A 20558-nucleotide genomic window follows, 5' to 3' on the forward strand; every position below is an offset into this window, starting at 1 on the left:
TCTTCCTTGTAACTTTAGATCACTTAGTACTTGGCATATATTAGAGATTTCAATTAATGACTCAATTTAAGGGTCATAGGCTGAGCAGGATATGTCCACTGGGCCAAGGGGCTTTCTATGAAGCCGCATTACTGAGGAAATTAGAAGGATACATTTCCGATTTCATCCTTAAGTGGGTAGTTTTATTTATTTATTTATTTATTTCGTTAGTTTTAGATTTAGTAGTAATGAATATGGACGTAGATTAATACTTTATCTATAGCCTATGTGTCTATATAGAATATCTGTTTCTGGGGGATACCGATACCAGAAATTTGATTTAAACCATCTGAAACTGCAAGCGTCTCTGTAAACTACTGAAGGTACTTGTGAGAAAATGCATCTGTCAGGGGTTGTAATGTGATACTAACACAAAACTGGAAATCTACTCAGTCCTGGTCCTCATGAAGCAAATGACCAAGGGCACCAAATTTCCACTCTGGAAAATCCCATTAATGGCAAAGGCATCCAGATAGTTTTCAGCCACTCATCCTGATTACTATTGCTGGTCATCAGTTTCTCTCTGATTCCATAGAGTAGATTTATTCGTACAATAATTTAATCCCGTGCTTTGTTTTGACTCTATTGGGGTACATAGGTCAGTCTGCAGACCATATGAATTTGGTGTATTTCCATCTCGCATTGATACCTCCTCATCTTCTAGCACGGTGAATTTTAAAGAGAAACTTTTCTACAAAACTTTTTTTTTTTTTAATCAACTATTGTTTTGAGTTTTCCTCCAAGTGTAGGAAGACATTTATGGTAGAGTTTGGGTTTTTATTTATTTTTTTATTACTTGTTCACGTTGGGTTTGAGGTGATTTTGCTCAAGTCTCAGGAATTAAGAACAGACAATTGACTGATCTCAGAAAAGGAAGCATGTAAAAATTTTACATACTTACCTGATAGTTTATTTATCATGGAATCTTTAGACTCACTTCACTCAGAATATTTTGTATCAAATGAATCCAAATGTTCATAAGGCCCTTTAAGACAGTGTTATTCAAAGTGCTAGTCCACAGTGAAATCAAGAGCTTGTGCAGAATGTGAATCAGTGCATTGCTTCCTTCATTAAGACGGTCTTGCTCCCAGAGAAAGTCACCTTAATGCCATCCAGACAGCCAAACCAAACCTCCCAGTGCCTGGCTCTTGGCTACACTATTAAAAGACTCAGATAAATGGCAGCCCAGTGTTTCTGCAGCTTAGGCAAGTTACTGAATGTCTCTGTGCCTCAGGCTCTGAGAATGATGGCACGGGTAGGGTGAAGAGGAAGAGTGTAAGCCGGGAGATCGGTGGATAAGAGGAGTAACCAGTGATGAGGGGGCAGAAGTGGTATAGACTGCTGGATCCTTAAAATAGATTCTTTGAGACAGCTGAGGCTCTGGCAGGAGAAAGGGGGTAGTGGTCAGAAATTAAGCACACGGGCCCTCAAGTACCTGGGGAAAGGTTGGGGGATGGTTTCCATTTGAGGCCACAGAGGTCCTTGGGGCATAGCCAAGATTTTATTTGAGTCAAGGAGGTCGAGGGAGGCTTAAGGAGAGGTTGGGGATATAGGGAGCTGATGCGTGAAACAAGGCCAGAGGGCCCCTGAGAAGGTCTTTGAGGGAGATGAAGGGATGGGCATTTATGAGTGGTATTGGAGTAAGAGGTTGGGTAAGGAGGGATGATACCCTGAGATGGTCCGAGGACTTCCCGTGGTGACGGAGGGAAACAGGAGTTGGGGCAGGTGGGGATGAGCCCTGATGCTCTCTTGGAGGAGATTGGGAAGAATTCTTAGCTCCGTGATGTGGGAGCTTCAGGTTAGTTGTCCCCACCCCTGACCTTGGAGAACTGGGCTGCTTTATTGCCTACATAGTTGAGAAGATGGCTGTCAGTGAACTGAAATGATATTTGATTAAACAGTATTTATCTGTGGTTGTTAATTACTATTGGTACCTTTTTTCAACAAATATTTGTATAGCACCAGCTATTTGCGAAGCACTGTGAGGCCCTGTCAGGAACACAAATACAAACAAAATTTTTCTCTCTGCTTCTGAGTGGCTTCTAGTCTTATAAAAGAGAAATTCTGCTTAGAGGGAATCCATTGGTAAAAATCCATTCATATAATCTATTATGTCCCAAACCAGCAAAGCAAATTAATGCAAAATAGCCCATTTCTGAAAGAAAAGATAAACTTACTGCTTTCAAGGTCAGCATAGGAAAACCGGTCCCATCAATTTTAGTTTTAAAGGTGATGGAATTATGGCTTTATCCATAGCTTTATACACTTCAACTTATTTCCCACCAACTTCTTCTCCTAGTTAGAAAATTAAAAAAAAACAAGAAAGAAAGAAAGAGAGAAAAGTGTAAATCAAAAGCAAAAGAAAAAAAGTTAAATACTTGCCTTGATTTGGTGAGAATGTAAAGTAAATCAAGTGGCAATTTAATTCTCAATGAACGTGTGACAACCATGGAGTTAAATATTAGATTTAAATATGGCAGCTAATTCTCTGCAAGAATTACATTTGTCTCTTTATATGGGCACTCTACCTAATGAACACATTTCTCTTTTCTTAAATTCAGCCGTTGCTACTGGAGCATGAGAAATTAATATACATTCTTATATTCATTAATATTGTTGCTCATAAAAGACCTTTTGATTTTTTTTTTAATCACCCTGTGTTCCCAGAGGGCCATGGAAGCTGTCATAGCTCCAAACCACACGAATTATCAGGGGAAAAATCCTATTAAAGCAAAACCTTAATCACCGCTTGCATTTTATATGAAATTGTATCTAAAAAGAAACTGTAGAGCAGATCCATCAACATAGAATGAATAAATAAGTGGTGGTATAGTCCTTTCAGAGAATATTATAAAGTAGTAAGAGCAAAGGAATTACTACTACACACACACTGTAACTCAATGTAACTCAATCTCAAGGACATTGTTGAGTGAAAAATGCAAGACATGGAAGAACACACATTGTATGTTTCCACTTATGTAGCAAAGTCAAACAATATCTCATTAGGGATATATCATTAGTAGCAAACCTATAGAGGAAATGATTAACACAAAATTCAGGCTAGTAATTACCCCTGGAAGAGAGTGGGGAAGTGGATACCATCAAGGAAGAATAAGGTGTCATAGTGGTGTTTTCACTGTACTAATGATGGTCTATTCTTGAATGGGATGGGCGATTTACGTTATTTAAACTACAGAAATATGCTTTGTATTTCCTTTTGTTTTCACAATGCAGTTCACATTCAAGAAAAAAAACTTTTAAAGAAAGATCATCAAATTAAACCACAGTAATAAATCTTCCACGGGCTCAGCACCTGAGGCATTGCACATGATTATAGGAGATAGATGGGGTTGCTCTTAGCCTCGGGGAGTTTACAGATGTGCAATGATTGGGAGATAAGCCAGAATTCAACTAAGCATAAATCATGACATACTATGAATTCAGAGAAGGAGGACTTTGGTGGCCAAAGTTGTCTTGGAAACCCTCTCAGGAAGTGAGAATTTGAACTGGCCTTTGAAGGGTGGAAGAGTATATTTACTTTTTATTGTTTATATATTTCTATTTCTCTTGCCATGTGTGACACGATTTGCTATGGAAAAGAAACTTTGTGCATGTACTCTGGATTCAGATAGACCTGAATTCAAATTTCAACTCCTCCGTTCCCACACTGAGAATCACTGAAATTTCTGCAGGCTCAGTTTCCCCACTTACAAAATATGGAGAGGGATGCTTCCCAGGGCTGTGGGAGTAAAATGAGAGAGTACTGTTAGCTACACATTCCAAGTTCCAGAGGGCTTCTCAATCTCTTTTTAATACTGCCATTCGGGGATGAGGCATCCAGAAAAGAATGGCAGGCAATGACCTTGTGGAACCCTGTGCTGAGGGCGGCAGCATTTGACGGTCAAGGTGAAGAGGCGCAAGCTCCCACTGCAGCTCTGTCCTCCACAGAGTCTCCTTTTGGGCTTCCCACTGGCTCTGTCCTTCTGAGCAATGCTTCGTTCTGCTCCCCCCCTTGCAGCTGATGGGCTTCCAGAGAGCCTTGGCTGCCTCCTGCCTTGTTCCTCAGGAAGAAGTACAGATGAGTTGATGTGGACCAGCTCCACTCTAGACTAGAGGGGGAAGTATTCTCTCTTCCTGCCATGCAGCTATTCTTGTCTCTTCTTGGCTTTGGAGTGCCAAGACTAGGGTATGATCTTAGAGAGGGTTGGGGAAGCCAGCCGTAGCATGGTCTAAACATTTCTGGAATGAGAAGTGAGTCTCAACCATGGTCTAGCCCGGCTCACCACAAGGACAAAGCTTTAACTAGCCATGACCGGATCTTGCCTTTTCCCTTTGTTTCCTCTGAGCCTCCCTCCTCTAGAAGTCTGAGGCATCTTAACAAAGAAATAGGGATTCCTGGCTCTCTCCCTGCCTTTCCCCCACGAGACACACGACAAACTAGTATATGCAAAGCGTCTGGCTTGTGAGAGGCCTGCCGTTAATGTCCCATCCTTTCTCATTTCTCCCCTCTCCTAATTTGGAAAGTTCATTAATGACATTCTGTAGCCAACGGGGAGGTCACTCTTTCAATTCTAGTGAAAATAATAATTGAGCTCTGGAGAGCATGCTGGTGCAACCTCCTTCCAGCCACTTGAGGTGGACAGTGAGGACGGATACTGAGCCTCTCCTTTGGTTTGCTGGTGCAGAGGGGAGAAGCTCAGGAGGCGGGCCCCTGACTCCCACCCTCTGCCTTCACCTCCGCGTGCCTCGATTCCAATTTCCATTCTGTCTTTGTTTTACAGTTGTTCAGCACATCAAGAGACATAACATTGTTCTGAAAAGGGAGCTAGGCGAAGGAGCCTTTGGAAAAGTTTTCCTAGCTGAATGCTATAACCTCTGTCCTGAGCAGGACAAGATCTTGGTGGCAGTGAAGGTAAGAGAACACTCCAGAATGTCTCATTATCCGTGGTCACACTCACATGTGGAAGTACGTTATTTCATGTTATATTCAGCCAGTTCAGGAGCAAATTATGTCTGCTCTGGTGGATGTGTTCAAATTTCCTGGAACTAAGTCGACGGTGGGAAGGGTGTTTTGGGCACATCTAACTGTCGGAGCTTCTTCTCAGGGGCAACCTACCAGTCCATAGGCTGTAAATAGCTCTGGGCTACTCTTCCAAGTCAATGCTAACTAAATACTGGATGGAGGTCAGTAGGGTCAAACAGAATTCCTCCAGCCAAGTCTTGGAGACTCAACCTGTGTCCTTGGATGGCTCGGTGCTTGTGCCAAGCTCAGGTGCAGCTTGTCCTCAGCGGAGGCTCTGTGAGAGAGACTGGAGTTTGCGTTCCCTCTCAGCTCTCTGTTCTGCTGACATCTTCTGTTCCACCTGTCCCTGTCCCTCCCAAATGTTCCCAGAGCCCCAGGATTGAGTACAGTATGGGCACGATTCCATCCTGGGGTGGATGGTATCTCTTGTAGATGCCACCACCCTAGGAGACACAAGGTTTTACTGAAATAAAGGAGGCTGAAAGTCCCTACTTCCCACCACTTCCTCCCAAAACTCAAAAAGGAGACCTGGTCTTGAGTAAGATAAATGTTACTGGAGGGGATGAAATTTCCACTGAGCTCTCTAAAACATAAGAATTAACAAAAATAGCACAAAAGACTTCAGCTGATCTTTTACATATGCGTTGTCAAAACTAAAAAAAAAAAGAAAACCCAACTCACCAAGGTATTGAATAATATATGTAAAAGACTTAAAAGAGGCATATATTTATAAAATGAATTAAGTGGCAAAGGAATATGGGCTTGGCTAGTATAATAAAATGTAGCTTCTTGGCTTCACGGAGGATGATTGGGTTTTGTTTGTTTCTGCCAAACACAGGATGTTTATAGAGTGGTGTTTGTTTATTAGTTACAACCAGGACAACCTTTCATGTTTAAAAATCAAATGTCTATTCCATTAGTGCTGTACTTAGCATCGAAATACTTTAGTATATACATAATAGGTAATTGAGGAGAGAGAAAATTCTTCTGGAACTTACCCATCCTGCGGATTAAACACAGTTTCTGTTAAAATTCATCTAAATGAAGAAACGGTGCATTTGCTTTCCTGATACCATCTAGAGTAACCAAAACTGAGTGGCACGGAGGCTCTTAGACTCTCACCAAAGGTTTCTAAAAGCTGCACTTTGGAGCGAATAAAGGACAGAACTTTCTAGGGAGGGTAAATGTAATATCAATAAACATCATCTCACTAAGCTAGGCAAATGGAGGGGGAGAGGGAGCCAGAGGAGAGGAGACAGGAAGGTGAAGCTGGAAAGATGGGAGGTCAAGTGGGGTAAAAGGTGTAAAATAAGAATCCTTCTGTGACTCGGAGGGGAGGGTGCGGGGGGGGGGGGTTCCTGGTTGTGACTGCTTCCTCTTTTCTTTCATTTACCCCAAAAGTTTGTTATTTTTTAAAGCACAAAATGTTCAGAACATTTGGCAGTGTTCTATCTGCAGTCTTCTCTTTCCTCTGCAGCTTTTCCCCGCACTTTGGATAAATGGGACCAAAAGGTGCCTCTATTTTTGTAGATTCGTAGACTGATAAAATATGAGAGATGGAAGAAGCTTAGGGAAGATCTGATCCTAATCTAGCCAAGAGTTATACCCAAGGACACTGAAGACCATGGATTCATGTTCTGGGTTCATGTTTCCTCCCACTGATATTTGGAGGCCACCCAGGGAGCTAAGTCAGGCCTTCAGACTCTGAATTCAGATTCTTGGGGGTCAGAAGGTGAGCATCTTTGAATGTGAGAAAATTCTGGGAGATTAGGGAATCCTAGATGACAGTGTAGGAGTAGCTGAGGGACCTCAGCCAGATATGGAGAGGGAATCACCAAATTTCCTAGTAGGGGAGAGCCTTTCATTTTAGTGTCATTCCGTATTCTCTGCCTGCTTCGCTGTACTTCTCTGAATGCCCTTGAAAACAGGGTGTTCCCCGGCTAAATCCAGGCACCCTCAACTCCTGCATTCATTTCCTTCCCAACACATGCTAAGACAGGGCTTCAGGGCCTGGGCTGGTCATGATGAAGGATCAGCCAGCGTCACCTGGGTGTGGACAATTGCCCTGCCCACAGCCTGCTTCCATTTAGGCACATCTCCCACTGCTATTATCAGTGAGGATTCTCCCTGGTTTGAATCCAGTCCCAGTCCTAATCCCACCTCTGACCTAGACACAGGACCTGGTCCTCATAAACCTCCTGCCAAAGAAGTTGGCGAATTCATGACCTATGGTGAGTGCTTGTGAATCAACACTGCTAAAAACAAACCAACAAAAAAACAACCAAACCAACACAAACTTGAATTTTCCCCTTTATCAACTCCTGACTCCCTCTCTGCTAGTTCCTTCTTGTTGAAATTCAAATGAAACTGTTATTTCAAGTTGAGAGGATGAAACACCTGCCGCTCAAAAATTCATTCCAACTTCAAGGTCGCACACCTAAGACGTCTCATCTCCACGACCTTGCGTGTGAAGTCTTGTTGCAGTCAGAGGCTATGTTTGCCTGAATGACTACTAGCTTCAGAGAGGATGCCCATTTTCACTTTCTGGGATCCAGAGGCTGCAGCCACCCAAGGCATGAGTGAGACCTTCCCCAGCTCCAGGATGAATGGATCTGAATAACACACGGACCCCTTACAGAGCTGCTCTCACCAGCCTGCCCTGCTCACTTTTCGGGCTGTGGGCTCAGCAACTGGAAGTGTATTCAAACACTATCCCCTGAGCCTGGGAGGAAAATTTCTATGGTTCAGTCCTAACCACAGCAAAACGATTTTTTAAGGAATGAGACAAATGGAATGCAGCTTCCGGGGCCCCACCCAGCCTGTCACCTCTGAGGAGTTGCCGCCAGAGATGCTCCTCTTCCATTGGAGGCACCCAGGGATGTTTGACAGGCTTTCTGCCCGTTGCCTAGCAACCCCTGCAGCATTGATTATGCATCTAAGAAATAGCAGCTATTGTCCTCTTTCCTTCTCTAGAAGGAGCTGACTGGTTTGAAATCCAAGGCTTTGCATTTAGACTGACAGATGTCAGTTTCCTGTAAATTCTGGCATCACCTGCCCCAAATGATTTAAGAACTTGAGGGATCTGCAGGAGCCGGTCTAAGACGGAAGTGATCCTAAAACACTCAAGAACCCACGAGGGCTGAGCACGCCTCTCCCGTTAGAGGATCTGCTTGTTTGGAGCCAACCAGATTGACCTTTTCTTTATATTTTTTGGATGACCTTTGTTTTTTAGTGAAATGGACGCGACATCTCTTTTTTTCCCTTTACACTGAATTACAATTGAAGAACCCATAAAGAGGATGAGGAGCAGAGGAACCCATCTTTGATCAGAATGAGTTACTTTACCTTTAAGTAACTCAATTGCCAAGGAAATGCTTCATGGTAGTTTCCCTGCATTAGCTGTGGGTTAGCTATTTTTGGCTCTATCCAACCTGCATTTCAATAGCTATGGTGCCTACAACATTTTCTTGTACTATGAATGCACGCTGATTTTTGTTTTTTAAATAAAGTGCGCTTCGTAGGATTCATGGCCTCTTTTCTCCCTCGCCACTAACTCAGGTGTATTTCTAGAAACATAAAATGCTGCATACAAGACAGACTTTAGAAATCATATAGAACCCAAGTCTCATGTTTTATAGATGAGAAATCCGAGACCCAGGGAAGTTGAGTGACTTCCTCGAGGTGTAAGTTAAAGCGAGTGAGAGGCACCGCACAGGAACATTTGAGACTAGGAATGGTGAGATCTGACTTCAGCAGGCACTTCCTTCCGGATTTTTGCATTTCATGATTCTGAATATCTTCTTGTTAACAGAGGGAATAATGATGATTTTCTTCACCAAGGGTTTTGGAAAAGTTGACTGATAAGCCCCCTGGCACATTACCATTCTGCAGCCCCTAAGTAGCATCCAACATGTTTTGCCATTCCTACGTCTGGAGAGCCCTACCTCAGCCCCTCGGTCCACACAGCTGCCATTAATCCATCCACTCTCCGTCCAAGTTGCTCATCTTTGGGGTGACCTCCCCTTGCCTGATCTGCCAGCTGGATCAGACCTCCCTATTATATCTATTAAGGCATCTGTACTTGTCCTTTATAGTCTTTGTCAAGGTTGTTAATTCTATATGTATCTGTCGGCTTATGTCATCAACAGCATGTATGTGTCTCCTCCGTTAGAGTGGCATATCCTTGAGGGTGGAATCCATGCTTTTTAGCACATTGTCTAATATCTAGTAGCATGGAATAAATGCTTGTTGAATGAATGAAGGGACGGACGGATGGACAGATAAACTATAGAAAAAAGTAGCCTTTGAAATAGTGAAGAGTCGCAGTTGGCATTTCTAGGTAAGGAAACAGTCTGATGAGCTACTGATAGTCATAGAATTTTATAGCTGAGAGGAACTGTAAAGATGATATATATATAGAATAATGTAATCTAATGAGAAATCATTTTAGAAATGATTAAACCACCATGCAGATATATAGAGCTATTAACTGATGTTCTTTAGCTTAACTCCCACATTTTGCCAGTGAGGAAATGGGAACGCGGAGAAGACGAATGACCCATCCAAGATCACGTAGCTTGAACGAGGGCACTTAATGTCAGATCTAGGACTAAAACTCAGGCCTCCCCATAAGTCTGATGCTCATCATGCACCACACTTTTTACTTATTGAATTTTGTACATGCCCTAGTAGACCCAAGTGAAGAAATTCAATACAATGCCACTTACCAAGTAATGCAAAGGTATGTGTTAGTTGGGCTCATTTGTGTGTAAGGATGAGAGACACTTTCGTGTTTTTCTGAGTAGAAATGCAATTCAAGGAAATAGGTGGAAATAAAGAAACCTGGAGTGAATATAAGCAAAACATCATAACCAGCTTTGATAAGAAGAATTATAGAATACTTATGAGAAACCTAACTCAATCTGGTTTAAGCAGAAAAGGAAATTTATTTGCTGAAGCTACGGGAAAACCTCACTGTTGCTGTCCTAGTTTCAGGTCCTGCTGGTCAAGGAAATCAGTTCTCCCTGTATGTATCTCTTGGCTCTGCTTTCCTCTGTATCAACCGTATTCCCAGACAGGTTCTCCCCTTCCCACTGTGGGAAGGACTTGGCAGCAATGGCTCTGAGCGTAGATCCTGCCATCCTAGCAACCCAAAAGAGAGCTCCTGTTCCCCAACAATTACACTGATGTCCAAGGGCCAACTCCTACTGGCTTGTTTTGAGTTGGGTCACCAGGTCCTCTGACTCTCTGGATAATAATCTGAATATCCAGACTTGAGTCATATACATACCCCTGGAAATGGAAGATGGGGTCAGCTCTATACAACACACAGAGACTGAATGTGGGGAACCATGGTTTCCCAAAAGAATACTAGAGATTCCATCCCTGAAAGAAGCTGTGAAGAGCTGAGAAGGAAAAAATAGAAGATGACCAACTCAAATAGGAACTGCGGGGCAGAAAGGCCTCACTGTGACTGGAACACCTGGGGTCTAAAAGCTCACTCTGGATCTGAGGTAGCCCTTAGGACTGTGCCTTCTTCATCCTCTCAGCAGGAGATATCAGGGATTGCCCTCTAGGCTTCCCTGCTGATGGAGTCCAGGTATCTCTTGCCTTTCTGCTGCTTCCTAACACTTGACTCCTGCTTCCAGGCCAGTTGCTGCTCACGCAGTCTCTGTTCCTCCATACAGACTGCTCAAGAAGGAAAAGACCATGTGTTCAGTGATTCCACTCTGTCTTCACCAGGTCACCTACCTGTGGCCCAACCATCCAAGGTCGTCACATGGGACAGATGAGGCCCTTTGTTGGGGAAGAAGCGACTAGAGCCAGTTGTCTCAGAACATGGATAGGGCAGAATAAGGGTTCAAAAAGGAAAACTCATTCTCTCCCGTTCTGGAACAGTGAAACAATCCATAGACGAGAAAGGGCATCGAGAGTTCATCAATTCAAATGCTCTACCCAGGCACAAATTTCTCTAAGACAGGTGGCTCTTTTCTTTCTTTCTTTCATTTTGGGGTTTTTTGTTTTTTATTTTTTTATGGTAGTCACCCTATCAGTCCTCACATCTTGATTAATCATGAAGTTTCCCTCCCATTCCTCCCTCTTCCTGTGCTCCCTCCACACTTCTCCATGGATACGGCACGTGAAATCCTTGTTCCAACAAAATGGAAAAGGAAGATGACAAGATGAGTATATTAAAGAGAACATTCATTAGCTCTGCCCCCAAAAAGGAGTTTGTATACCTTACCAGCAGACAATGTTACGGAAAGTGCTATCCACTCCCATCTTTACAAGTCTCTAGGAATAGAAATTATAGAACTTTTAATAGTGGCTTATTAAAAGCCTTCATCGTCTTTATGATCCAGACATTGTTTAGTAAATTTCTATTGTACTTTAGTGTAAGCCCATTTTTCCCTGGTGGCATGCATGCGTGTGTGTGTGTGTGTTTGTACATGCACAGTCACATACACTATGGGACTGAGAGTGACATCTTCCTGGTGAGAACCCCCTCCTGTACTTGAGTCAGGTAGACTCCAGTTACTACGTTGCTCCATCCATGTCCCCTTTCCAGGAACTTCAACTTTTAACCTTTGACAGGAGATCTGGTTTTTGTCCTGTTGAGTTGTCTTGTTAACCCTATTTTCTGGCTCATCTCCAATTTATTCCCATCTTCTCAGAAATGCTAAACCCAAAACAGTGCATTTCACTGGAATGAGGACTCCTCTGGTATTGAACACAGCTGGAGGCTTCACTTCACACTTCTATATCTCTGGAACCTGGGCCTTGCAGTAGCTGTGCTACTTTTTAATTGACTTTAGCATGATAACCCATCTCCCGATTGAGTTCCGATCTACCATGATCCATCAGCAACTTTAGTGAAATCGGCTCTGATTTTTAATTGTATTTAAAGCCGGTAAATACATTGCAGCTGCCCTTACTGGAGGACTTCTGATTCATTCCTTTGAGTCAATATCACTCATATATGACTGTTGCTATGAATTAGTTTCATGTCTTCCAAAGACTTAGCATTTGTAATATGCAGCTTGATGTAATATGCACACATAAGCTGTCAATTTCACCACCCAAATTAGTGCAAGCATTTTAAAGCATGTGAATTAGGACTTGGCCTTGTGTTTCCCATTGGATGGTCGACTCGTTAGATTCTGAACTGTAAGAGTTAGCGTGGCTGTGAAAATAAAGATAGCAGCAATCAACACCCTGGCTATGAATCTTGTATTTGAAGCTGTCACTTGGTACATAATTAAAGTCCTCGCAAAGGCCAGTTACATATGATCGAGTTGATATACACAGAGTGTTGCTTTCTAGTATGCAGTGAGCACTGAGTGTGATCAATTTCATTTTCATATCATCACTTCATTAGTTTTTACATTTGTCAGATTGTAGGGGAGCCACCTAATGTGCCCTCCTTAGTTTTTAAGATCTTCTATCAAACTCTTCCTATCTCTGAATGTATTACAACATAGTCTTCCAAAGTTCACTTTTATAAGAATTTGATAAAAGTTTCCTCTACCATTCTTTAGAAGAGACCCTATAAGTTAGAAGAATCTCATAGCATTGGGACTACAGCTTACTCTAAATACCTGGCTAATCATTGCCCGTGAAAACCTTACAAGAAGGGTATCTGCCTTAATTCTATTTCAGTCTAGTATTGTTTTCCAGCAGTCCGAAAAGACATGTTGACCCATTGATAGCCTATTGATATGGCTTTTATAGAACAGTATTGTCCAACAGAAGTATATAATATGAGCCACAAATGCAAGCCACATTTGTATTTTTAAATTTCCTAGTATGTACATTTAAAAAGTAAAAAGAAACAGATGAAGCTAACTGTATTCATGTATTTTATTTAACTCGACATATCTAAAATATCATTTTAACATATTGTTGATATAAAAATATTAATGAGATATTTTATTCACTGAAAGTTTCCAAATTCTGGTGTGTATTTTACACCTACAGCACATCTCAGTTTGGATTAGCCATATTTCAAATGACCACCATCCACTTGGGGCTGTTGGCTACCATATTGAACAGTGTGCAGGTCTAAGAGATATCAGAAGAGTCAACAGTCTCCATTAGCGACAGATCTTGACCCAATGAACCTGACCCAGAAGAACTTAGGCACATTGACAGACATTCTCGTGCATCTTAGTTGTTTCCTATGGGGGTTTACTCACTGCCCTCCCATGGCGGTGGGCATTGGGCACGATGAGGTCTCACCATAATCTCTTCTTTTCTTATCCTTCACCTTAACTTTGTTTCTATGATGTTAAAAATTATAGGAGAAGAATATAAGACCTGTTTAAAAAAAGGACACAATCTCTGTTTTACCTTGTGTCTCCTAAACCACCTGTACTTTGAAATGCATGATCATTTGTCGTATCCTACAGCATCCATTCACAGGGATGATTTCAAATAAGCTCTCTTGCCTCTCCTACCAGCTTCCTGTTAGTTAGCCTTAATATTTCGTGGAAGCATTTGAAAGGAATGTTAATTTTCCTTTGGTTTTTTTTTTTCCTGACTTCTATTTTGCCTTCACTAGTTTCTCAGTTCTGTGCTGAAGTTTATTGCATGCTGCTCAATTCTCCCAACTCTGAATCAGTGTGTGCTCAAGGCAGTAACTCGCTGTAGCTCTGGATGAGACCTCTCCCTTGAGAATGTCTTCAGAAAAGGATGGTAGCTTTGAAGTGTAGGAAATTCACCAGGAATAAGAAGAAACAAAACTACAAAGCAGACACCAGGAGTAAGAAAATAGCAATGCTCAATGATGGGGCAAATATGCCTGTCAAAGTGGTGGCGATTGTCAGTGAGGGAAGCTGCCACCTCATGTCCATTGCCAAGGACTCGGGGAACCAGCCAAGCCTTCCTTAATTGAGAAAAATGACAATCAGCCATGGTACAAAAACAGAGATGATTTTTATAAATAGGGTTGATAGCAGGATTTTTCCAGCTTCTGATTGCTGTCTGGCTATGGTTCCACCCTTAGAAAAATTCTGTCCTTCGAGTGCCAAATTCAGAAGATGATTTTGCCCAACTTGTTACTGCCATATTTTCTGAATCTCTTAAAATAGAGTTGAATCATAATTTAGAAAAAGGACCCAACATGCAAAAATGGATGGGCACATAGGATGGAGCTAGGTTTGTGGGATGCTCTTGCCCCATGAATAGTGAAATCTTTCTTAAATCTAAAAATTTTACTGAAGCACAGCTTCTGACATTACACTAAGAACAGTCTCTTCTTGCAGTAGATTGCTTTGGGGAAATGGAAATGTTAGAGGCTCGTTAGCTCTTTTAGTTTGGTTTGTGCCCCCCCCCCCCAGAAAATTCTGTCTTCTCTCCCATCCTACCCCTCTACCCCACCGCCTGACTCTCTCTCTCTCTCACACACACATACACACACACACACACACACACACTCTAGCACTCTTGAATCAACACTATAAAGCTAAACTTAAGAAAAGAGATTACATGCAGAATTTGTTCACACCTTGTGATGATAATGGCCTAAAAGGGTCAGGAGCCTTCTCTAGCTCACTGTTAAAGACAGGCCGAGGCCCCAGCAATACGCTGTCCCAGTGATGCAGGGCAGCCTCTGAGTACGGAGTCTTGATCTCTGAGAAGACACCGCGGGCTTCAAAGGGCTTTCGGGGGGAATGCGGACAGCCTCCGGGGCCCGCAGTTCTCATGGTGGGGGGCCATCTCGGTGCCTTATCCATGCAGCTTTTGGCCTCCTGGATCCTCGTGCAGGCAAAGCGAATGCAGACCTGGTTGTGGTTTTGATTTCAAATATCACTCTCTACCAGGACCTGGGACACATCTCAGCTTACACGGAGGACCTCACTCATTCCTCCCGGTGACCCTGTGAAGTAGAGGATATCGCTACCCTCACTCCACAGAGGAGAAAACCAGAGTTCAGAGAGGTCCAGAGCAGAGTCAGAATTTGAACCCAGATTTTTTTTAAAATTCTAGAATGCCTTCTTTTTGAGTATCACCATTGTGAGGACCAGTCTTTTGACCAGAAGGAGAGCACAAACTTTTGTGGCTAGCCCTCCAGGAGACAGTGAATCGGGAAGTCTCCTCTTCATCCTTACATCCTCCTGCCTGCTTTCTCTGCCTGTACTTGGACCCATGTGCCACCTTTCCAGATGAACGCTCACTTTTCATTCCCTTCCAGTGCTCTTTTATCTCTAGTTTACACAGACCTTGTGGGTCAAGGGTTCTTTTATTTGCCCAACATTGGATTCTGCTGTCAAAGGAAATAGTGGAGACAAGACACATACCCAAAACCAGAATGCAAGTCCAAGGGTGAAAGATGTTCCCATGTGTGTATTTTGCACCAGCCGATGACAATGTCCATCTCCTCCGTGTCTATCTGCTCGCCCTAACTGTGATTTTTTTCCTACTTAGAAATTCAACAAAACAGTCGATGGATTAAAAACCAACCTAAACAAGTCATCGAGATAAGCACTTCACACCTCCCTATGCAACAGGGATGAAGGGGCTGAGTTTGGGTGGGTATAAACCCTGTTTCTGGTGGTTCCAGGGAGCAGAGCCCCAGACTCCAGGCTCTCAGCCACTGTTCATTTTGTTATTAAATGAAGAAATGTGTGGTTTCCATGGCAACAACCCTACCAAAGTTTTATAGCCTCTCTGAGTACTTGCTGGACCAAATCTCACTTTTCAAAGCAGGTGCTCTTAAGGGACCCTTCTCAGAAAACCACATGCTAACATGAGAATGGGGAACCCCACCACCAGACCCTTTTTTCGATTGGTATCTCCAGAATTTGGCATAAGAAACAACTGCCTCTAGCCTAAAGAAAACTCTAGGTATAATTTCTGTATCGTTGGGTCAGGTCATCACTGGAGAGAAAGCTTCAAATCCGGCTAAAGGCAGTTCGTGAAAATGCTAGATTGTAGCAGAAAAGACTTTGCGACCTTGTTGTTGCCTCTGTCATCTTAATGTTTCCTTGTCACTGAGGCGAGGCAGGCCCTGCATATTCATCCGTGCCCTCCTGTGTGGAGAGCGGCCTTGGGCATGCTAAGTTACATATTGCAAGCTCATCATGCGGCAGACTTGATGACGAGCCTCTTGCCCCCTTTGGGAATGAAGGACTTGCTCCCTCGCTTGCTGGGAAGGCTGCAACAGTCTCAGCTGCCAGTAACCTATGGGGGCTCAGGAAGTCCACGCAAGGTCACACTCCCCTTCTGGGGTAGCCTCCATCCAGTGGCGGGCTGGTGTGAAGCTCCAAAGGCCCAGCCCCCTTGGCTCAACTCAGAACAGCTCCGAAGGTTCATCCTGGAGGGCCAGACGAGGCTCAGCTTCAGAAGCTCAGCTTCTCCCTCTGCCCAATCCCTCCCAGCAGGTGTTAATACCTAATAAATGTCTTGGCTGCTAGTTTCCACGCCAAGGTCTTTTCCTTGTGGCACATCCCAAGGTCTAGAAGCTGCCCGGGTCAGGAGCGTCCCCCCAGGAGAGCAGAGTCAAGGCAGCGAGCTACAGCAGGACCACCAGGGGCCTGGCAGTGTTCTTTGATCCTGGACATGGTGTGTAGTCTCACACTCAGTACACTTCTGATGCATGACCGTGCTTTCATTCTGCTCCAGTGTTCAATTTTTTGTGACTATGGATGTTCACATTTGCCATCTAACACTGGTAAGGACTCATTGCAGTCTCTAGAGAAGGCGTTCACGTACACACATGCCACCTCTAACAGCAGGAGTCCTCTGGGTGTCCTTCTCCTTGTCCCTTAACTGTAGTTGCTGTCACTGATTACTACAAACTCAGGGGCTAACACAACACAAAAGATCTCTCTCACAGTTCTCATGGTAAGACGTCCAAAATCAGTTTTACTAAGCAAAAGGGAAGATGTCAACGGGGCTGGCTCTTTCTGGAGGCTCTAGGGCAGAAAACGTTTCCTGGCCTTTTCCAGTTTTTGGAGGCCACCCACATTCCTTGGCTTGTGGCCCCTTCTTCTAAGCCAGCAGCGTGACACCTGTGTCCTGTCTGACCTCTGCTTCTACCCTTACAGCTGCTCTCTCCTGATCCCCCTTCTCACCCAAGGGCCCTTGTGTGGAATGACTCAGAGCCCACTCGGACAATCCCTCTGCATAAAGACCCTTAACTTACTCATATCTGCAAAGTCCCTTTGGCCATGTATTCTGGGGATTGGCATGTGGACGCCCTTGTGGGGGCATCATTCAACCTGCAACCCTGGTGACCATGCCTGAGTGAGGATTCCAGGCGAAGAGAGGGACACGGGCAGAGACAGGGAGGCCTGGCCTGGTGTCATGTGGGAAGCTGCAGAGCCTTGTTACAGTGAAAGCATAGGTTTCAAGAGAGACATGTCAAGTGATCGAAACAGGGTGCCTGGGTGGCTCAGTCGGTTGAGTGTCTGCCTTCGGCTCAGGTCATGATCCCAGGGTCCTTGGGATAGAATCCCACATCGGGCTCCTTGTTCAGCAGGGGTCTACTTCTCCCTCTCACTCCCCTTCTGTGCTCTCTCTCTCTCTCAAATAAATAAATAAAATCTTTAAAAAAAAAAGTGATCAAACTGGACAGAGATGCAGGTGAGCTGGTTCAGTTAGGATGTGTGTTTTAAGCGTGAATTAGAGTAATTATAAATGTTACTTCTCTCCCTCTTTGCCCATAAATAAGCCCCTGAGGCCAGGATTCAGGTCACTGTCTTCCTGATGCCAGCACAGCTCTAGCTCTGTGACTGGCACAGGGCAGGAGCTCAGCACAGGTGTGTGGCATCACGGAATGTCACCTTTGCCCTGTGACACCGCCGTGGCGGAGCGCTCTGAGAAGAGAACTAAGGGCCCCAGAGCCTGGCCGGCATGACCCTGGGCATTGTCATCTTGGCAACGTGATGGGCTGGCTTGGCACTGACTGGACAGGGGCATCTGCTGAGCCGGCAGCTTGCATGGGCCCAGGGGGGAGAAGGCTTTCAAACGTGTTACATAATAAAACTGGCAAAATGATCACTGTTGAGGCTGGAAGATGGGTACATGAGGGTTCGTTATGCTCTTCTCTCGACTGACTGTTTCCATGATATGAAGTTTTTTTTAAAGTTATGTGAGCAGAAGTGAGCGGCACATGGCATCCTTGAAAGTGGAACACGTACCACAACAGAAGAGAAGTCTGTGGTAATAATTGGGTGATAACAGGGATAAAAAGGATGAAGACTCTAAAAAGCTCACGTCTGTTACTTATGAAGAAACACCTGTACCGAGCGCTTCATCAACTGCAAAGCTTTCCATACCCACGAGGGACGACTGCTCCTCAGTGTTTAACACAGACAGTATTTCCTTGGGAATGAAGCCATTTCCCAGTCTTTTGTATAACAAATGAGATGAATTTCTTCCCATGTAGGAACCGCAGGGCCCACTGGAGTCATTCCTTCTCCACACAACCTTCCCTTAGATGTTCTCAGTTTGAAGTGTGTTGCTTCTCTCCCCTGTCTGCCCCCGTCCCCAGACGCTGAAGGACGCCAGCGACAACGCCCGCAAGGACTTCCACCGTGAGGCGGAGCTGCTGACCAACCTCCAGCACGAGCACATTGTCAAGTTCTACGGTGTCTGCGTGGAGGGCGACCCGCTCATCATGGTCTTCGAGTACATGAAGCACGGGGACCTCAACAAGTTCCTCAGGTAGGGCGCGGGGTGTGGCGCGGGAGGGAGCTGGAGGAGGGAGCGGGCCTCCATGTTCAGACAGGCCTGAGGGTGAGGACAGGGAGCTCCGGGGAAGGGCCAGGGGTCCCCTGGAACGTTCTCGGGTGACAGCACCAACACGTTCTACAGAGAAAGAAACGGAGGACACTGAAGAAATGAGGGACGGGAGAAATGAACTGAGCCGTGGACTCTTTGGGGAAGGGAACCAAGTGATGCTTTTGTTTGCCTTGAGCAGACGTACAAATGGAAGTCGCCCATTTAAGAGCATGAATGGAAAGAGTAAGCAGTCCCAGTAGTGTGGGCTGGGAGACTGGATTCTCCTTCCTCGTCTGCATCAGCGGCCATGTCCGCCTGGGTAGGTCTCCAGCCCGCTTTGTCCCAGGCACCCCGACTCCAGGTGGGCCTGAGCTGGACCCTCTCTCTGTCATCCCTGGCTCTAACACGCTGTGTTCTTTCAAACGTGGCTACCTCTCAGCTTTGAAAGGCCAGCAAGTGTGCGGCCTGTGGTGTCTTGGTAGGTAGTTTAACTGAGGAGAAACAGGAAAGATGTCAGCCTCGGTTTTCTTAACTGTAAAAGGGGTATAATAGTACCCACATCAAGGACTAGTGTTGGGACGATTGTGATAATAGATAATCAATAGATATTGTCCCCAGAGCCACATGGTTGAGGGATCTGCAACCCTGGGGATGTTATACCTCTTGTGTTACGGTGACATCTAGACCTCTCTGTCCTCCTCCAGCTACTGGGGGCCCTGGAAAGAGCTTTCCTCAGAAATGGGCACCAGGCAGCCCCTGGAAAATTCAGAAACCGTGCAGTTTAATAGTCCATCGCTGAGAGAACGGTGGCGGGGGACAGTGTACTGCTGTGCTTAGAGATGTCATCATGCGGTTTGTACCTTCCGGATCACTTGTACTAGGCTCATGAATACACGTGCAATTTAGTCGTCCTTCCCTGGGATGGGTCCCCCTTCTCAGCCTTGCTTATGATTGCATGGGGGGAGGGAATGCCAGGTGAGATTAGGAATGTGTAGCCAACTCTTGGTGCTCAGAGTCAGTCATCCTGATGTGTTCCTCAGTGTCAGCAGTTTTTCTTGCTGGGGAGAGGGGATGATGATAGATTTTGTCTTTCAGATCTCATGTGAAAGGAAGAAAAGCAGCTACCTTTGGTGGAGGTCTAGCTGCTCATAGAAGTATTTTTCCCTTGTTCCCGTGTTCTAGGCTACTTCTCGAATTAAAAATGGTGCTTTCCAAAAATATAGCACCAAAAATAATACACCAAACGTATTCACCTGGATGCAATTAAATGCTTCTGTGAGCTCACACTGTGTGTGTGTATGCATGAGTGCATGTGTAAGCATGTGTGTGTGTATGTGTTTGTGTGTGTGTGTGTTAATCCTTCCACTTTTGGCTCAGCCAACCTCTCCCTAGCTTTCCTTCCTGCTTCCAGAAGGAGCAGACCCCTGATTCTCCCTGGGCGTCTTGCACAAGGCATGGAGCTATTAGAAATCTCTCCCACTTGATTTCAGAATCTGCTGAACTCTGGTAACAAGAGGTTTTCAATGCCAAGAAACAGGTTCTCAGGCACAATAATGCACTGTGAACTACAGTCCGTCCTCCCTTTCTGGAAGGGAACCCAGCCCCTCAATGCCATGACCATGCCCCCCCCCCCCCCCGTGTCATTGGCACTGCCCTATAAAGACAGATGTCTACAATTTCCTCTCACCCTTTTTATTCATCCAAAGCCATACACTGAACACTAACATGGCCAGGCCCTGTGCTAGGGTGGCTGGGAAATGAGGAGAAACAT

At 44.6% G+C, this 20558-nt stretch overlaps 1 protein-coding gene across 2 annotated transcripts in view; it reads left to right on the forward strand.

Annotated features, from left to right (window-relative positions):
- The window catches only part of NTRK2 (neurotrophic receptor tyrosine kinase 2), a 321711-nt gene that overhangs the window by 233094 nt on the left and 68059 nt on the right, over positions 1-20558 (forward strand). For both annotated transcript variants that reach the window (XM_032392948.1, XM_032392947.1), the window contains 2 exons: positions 4821-4951; positions 18558-18730. In XM_032392948.1, coding sequence (XP_032248839.1) covers positions 4821-4951; positions 18558-18730 — 304 coding nt within the window. The remainder of the gene's footprint in view (positions 1-4820; positions 4952-18557; positions 18731-20558) is intronic.

Source organism: Phoca vitulina, unplaced genomic scaffold, assembly GCF_004348235.1.
Source record: "Phoca vitulina isolate PV1807 unplaced genomic scaffold, GSC_HSeal_1.0 scaffold70, whole genome shotgun sequence".
In the NCBI taxonomy this organism is placed as follows: Eukaryota; Metazoa; Chordata; class Mammalia; order Carnivora; family Phocidae; genus Phoca; species Phoca vitulina.